Below are 4,020 nucleotides of genomic sequence, written 5' to 3' on the forward strand. Positions count from 1 at the left end.
CTCCAAATACAACATAGTTTATTTATTATTTAGTCAGTTCTTGTACTTCTCACGCCTGTTCCCTCTATCACTTTAGCAATAACTGTCAGGAAACTTGGAAAAGTTACAGGTTCATTACTTATAAGACCTAGAAACTACATAGCACACCTGGCTGTAGACCACAGGGCGAGGCCACCAGTAGAGAGAGCTCGCCCAGGCCTGGGTGCTGCTTTTTATTGGGGTCGAGGGTGGGGACCTAGGCTTTCGCAGACTCACTCCTTTTGGGTGATTTTAAAACCCAAGAGTGGGAATTTAAAGCACAGGAAGAGAAAAAGAACTAGTAGCCCAAATGGTCAGATGTTAAAATCAACCAAGTTCTCTAAGAAAGGAGTGTGCGTGCGCGTGTGTGTGCATGTGTGTGTGTGTGTGTGTGTGTGTGTGTGTGTAGGGGGTGGGGTCTGGCTCTTTATCTAGTCGTGTGGCTGACCACGGCCTTCCTTGAAGCAGGTGCCTCTGTGAAATGGGTGGCTCGCAATCAAAGCTTAAGTCAGACACCTGTCAGGGCTTATACTACATTTATCTCCATTCTCGATTTCACTCTCCAGTTCCTTTTTTTTCTGTTTGTGTTTCTCTCCCTCTTTTGTTTTGCTGTCTGTGTCTGATTCTCTGGCCCTGTCCGGCCTTCTCTCTCTCTCTGTCCGGCCACACCTGTCTCCACTCTCCTTAGACATCCCTCCCCTTGGGTCCCTCTCTGATTGGCACCTTAGTGGCCTCTTTGTGTGGGTCTCCCACCCACTCTCTTTCTGAGCACTGTCCGTCTTTCCCCAGGCCAGGCCTCTGTGGGGGCCCCGATGGAGGAGTCTGTGGCCCACGCAGTGGCGGCAGTGGGGGGCCGCCTGTACATCTCCGGGGGCTTCGGGGGAGTGGCCCTGGGCCGTTTGCTGGCCTTGACCCTGCCCCCTGACCCCTGTCGGCTGCTGCCCTCACCTGAAGCTTGTAACAAGTCTGGGGCCTGCACCTGGTGCCATGGGGCCTGCTTGTCTGGGGACCAGGCCCACAGGTAACCATGGTGACTGACAGCTGCAGGGGAGGGAGGTACTGGTGCCCTTCCAGGGGGGTTCTGTGCTAGACCAGGCTGGGCAAGGCCTCGGGAGGGTACTGTCCGGTTAGGACACCAGCTCATCTGGGAAAGAAGGTGGCTCATCACAGGCAGGGGCAGGCTGGGGGCCCCCAAGGGCGGAGTGTCACCTGAGAATGCTTCCTGGAGGAGCTGGGTCTGAACTGGGCCTTAAAGGACCAGGAGACTTTACACCAGCAAAGGTTCAGAAGTGGGGCTGCCCCTGGCATGTTCGAGATTCCATCTGAGTTTGGGGAAAATGGGACTGGAAAGTTGGGTAGGGCCAGCTCGGAAAGGGCTCCTGGCACTTGGCCAAGGCGCCGGGCTCTGTCCGGATCCACAGACCGCTCACATGTAGTTTGGGAAGCGGCACGTCTCAGGAAGCTGAAAGGGCCGTCAGGTGTAGCATAAGCACCTTTGGCTGCCTGATCATCCCGAGTTGGTGTGAAGCTACCCATGGCTTTATTTGTCCCATTAAATGTGTTACCATGTTTACTATGGAAATACTGAATCAAAGGTTTGACTTATGGGGTGCTCCCTCTAGACTCTGCAAGGGGTGTTGTGTAACAGTGGGCACATTCACTGCTTCTCTAGAATCTGGAAAGTTCTGGAGCATGCGGGCCTTCAAGGCTTTGGGGTAAGAGATTTGGACCTCCTCTGAGTGAAAGGGAGCCATGGAGGCTTTGCACAGGAGAGGGCAGGGCCAGGCCTTGGCAGAGATGGCCCTTGGGGCCGCTGTGCGGGGATGGCGAGGGAAGCCGGGAGCGAGAGGAAGAGGCCTGAACCGGGCAAGGGGCTGCGGAGCGGGACGCGAGGGGATGGTCAGAGAGAGGAGGCAGAAGGCCTCAGTGGCCGGAGGGGCAGGGCGGAGGAGTACTGTCCTGTGTCTGTGGCTGGGGTGATAGGTGGATGTGCATCATCACCAGGTAGGGTGGGGGAGAAGTGAGTTTGTGAGTCCTGTGCTGGGGGGTGGTCTGCAGGGGAATTCCAGGAGGCACCAGGACCAGGCGAGGCTCAGGGGAGGAAGGGTGGGGCCTGGCTGCATACAATGAGCCAACCTCGTGCTTCCCAGGCTGGGCTGTGGGGGCCCCCCCTGCTCCCCGATGCCTCGCTCCCCTGAGGAGTGTCGCCGTCTCCGAACCTGCAGTGAGTGCCTGGCCCGCCATCCTCGGACTCTGCAGCCTGGAGATGGGGAGGTGAGTCGTGTGAAGGTGAGAGGCGGCTTGGACCCACCATGCTATGCTCTTCAGCTGTGATGGGCGGGATGGGAAGAGCTGGGTGGGGAGGGGTGCTGGGACCCTGGGGGCCCCACAGAGCCTGTCTCCCCGCCAGGCATCTGCCCCGCGCTGTAAGTGGTGTACCAACTGCCCCGAGGGTGCCTGCATTGGGCGCAACGGGTCCTGCACCTCAGAGAACGACTGTCGCATCAATCAGCGAGAGGTCTTCTGGGCGGGGAACTGCTCGGAGGCCGCCTGCGGGGCTGCCGACTGCGAGCAATGCACCAGGGAGGGCAAGTGCATGTGGACGCGGCAGTTCAAGAGGACAGGTGGGCGCCGAGGCTTGGTCCCCGAGAGAGGAGCTGGTGGCCTGGATCCCTGAGTCTGAGCGGGAGGGGCCCGGAGCCCCGGACTCTGGGGTCTGTGGGGGCGGGGCCGGGGCCGGACTCCGGGGTCTGTGGGGGCGGGGCCGGGGCCGGACTCCGGGGTCTGTGAGGGCGGGGCCGGGGGCCTGGACGAGGTTTTAATCACTGCCCCACCCCCAGGGGAGACTCGCCGCATCCTCTCAGTGCAGCCCACGTATGACTGGACGTGCTTCAGCCACTCGCTGCTGAATGTGTCTCCCATGCCGGTAGAATCGTCGCCCCCACTGCCTTGCCCCACTCCCTGTCACCTCCTACCCAACTGCTCCTTCTGCCTGGACTCCAAGGGTGCGGACGGGGGCTGGCAGCACTGTGTCTGGAGCAGCAGCCTCCAGCAGGTACTGCGCCCGTCTGGGCATCCCGTCCCCTTCCTCTGCCGCGCTCACTTTCTCCGCCAGCGGCTGCTCCGTCCTCCCTCCTCCTCCAGTTCCCTAGCTCTGGTCGCAGCATCAGGCTTTTGCTTTATTCTCCCTTCCTCTTCTCTCCTCCCGGCAACTCTTCCTTCCCTCCTTGCCTTGTGAGTGACCCTGGTGTGTCTTCCTGCCAAACTCCTGTGCCACCTCTGCACCCTGCACCCTGCGTCTCTCCAGCTCTCGCTCCGTCCTTCCTGGCTCTTATTCCGCCTCCCGTCTCCCTCCCAGACCCTTCTGCTTCCCTCCTCCAGCTCTTTCTCTCTCTCTGCTTTCAGAACTTTTGTTTGTAAGAAACAGAAACCCACTCAAGCTGGTTTTATTAGCAGAAACTGGGGGGATTTGGTGGAATCTGAGGACAGGAAGTACGTGTGGGTCCGAGGTTCTCAGGCCACGTGGTCTCGTAATCTCAGCTGTTCTCTGGTTTCTCGGCTTGATCGTCAACACACAGGGCCTCAAATGGCAGCGCTTGATTCTCAGTCTAGGTGACTTTCTAATTCCAGAGACCACAGTCATCTCCGTTTGTCGATTCACTCACAGTCTCTAGAGAAGACTTCAGCTCAGCTCACAAGTTAGGTGTCCTTGGTCCTTAGAATTCCTTGGTCCAAGGAGACGTAGCCAGGGAGGGGTAGGAGCACACGGTTCCAATGTGGCAGCTCAGACCCACCCCTCCTCTGTGGCTGTGGGCTGGAGAGATGATTCTGGAGGGTCTGGGGAGGCGCTTTGTGTGCCAGTGACAGTCCGCCCCTTGACTGCCCAGCACATGCTGTGTTGTAAAATCCATTCCTAAGGTGCCACTGCCTGGCATGATTTAGCTGGCGGACACTGAAGGCATCCACCCCCCAAACCCAGCCAGCGGGAGGCACGATTCACCT

The 4,020-nt window shown here is 58.8% G+C and overlaps 1 protein-coding gene across 1 annotated transcript in view; it reads left to right on the forward strand.

Moving 5' to 3' along the window:
- MEGF8 (multiple EGF like domains 8) overlaps positions 1 to 4,020 on the forward strand; it is a 43,040-nt gene that overhangs the window by 27,215 nt on the left and 11,805 nt on the right. The window contains exons 31-33 of the mRNA XM_023524733.1: positions 2,169 to 2,292; positions 2,429 to 2,642; positions 2,859 to 3,073. Coding sequence (XP_023380501.1) covers positions 2,169 to 2,292; positions 2,429 to 2,642; positions 2,859 to 3,073 — 553 coding nt within the window. The remainder of the gene's footprint in view (positions 1 to 2,168; positions 2,293 to 2,428; positions 2,643 to 2,858; positions 3,074 to 4,020) is intronic.

The sequence above is a fragment of the Pteropus vampyrus genome, unplaced genomic scaffold (assembly GCF_000151845.1).
Source record: "Pteropus vampyrus isolate Shadow unplaced genomic scaffold, Pvam_2.0 Scaffold490, whole genome shotgun sequence".
In the NCBI taxonomy this organism is placed as follows: Eukaryota; Metazoa; Chordata; class Mammalia; order Chiroptera; family Pteropodidae; genus Pteropus; species Pteropus vampyrus.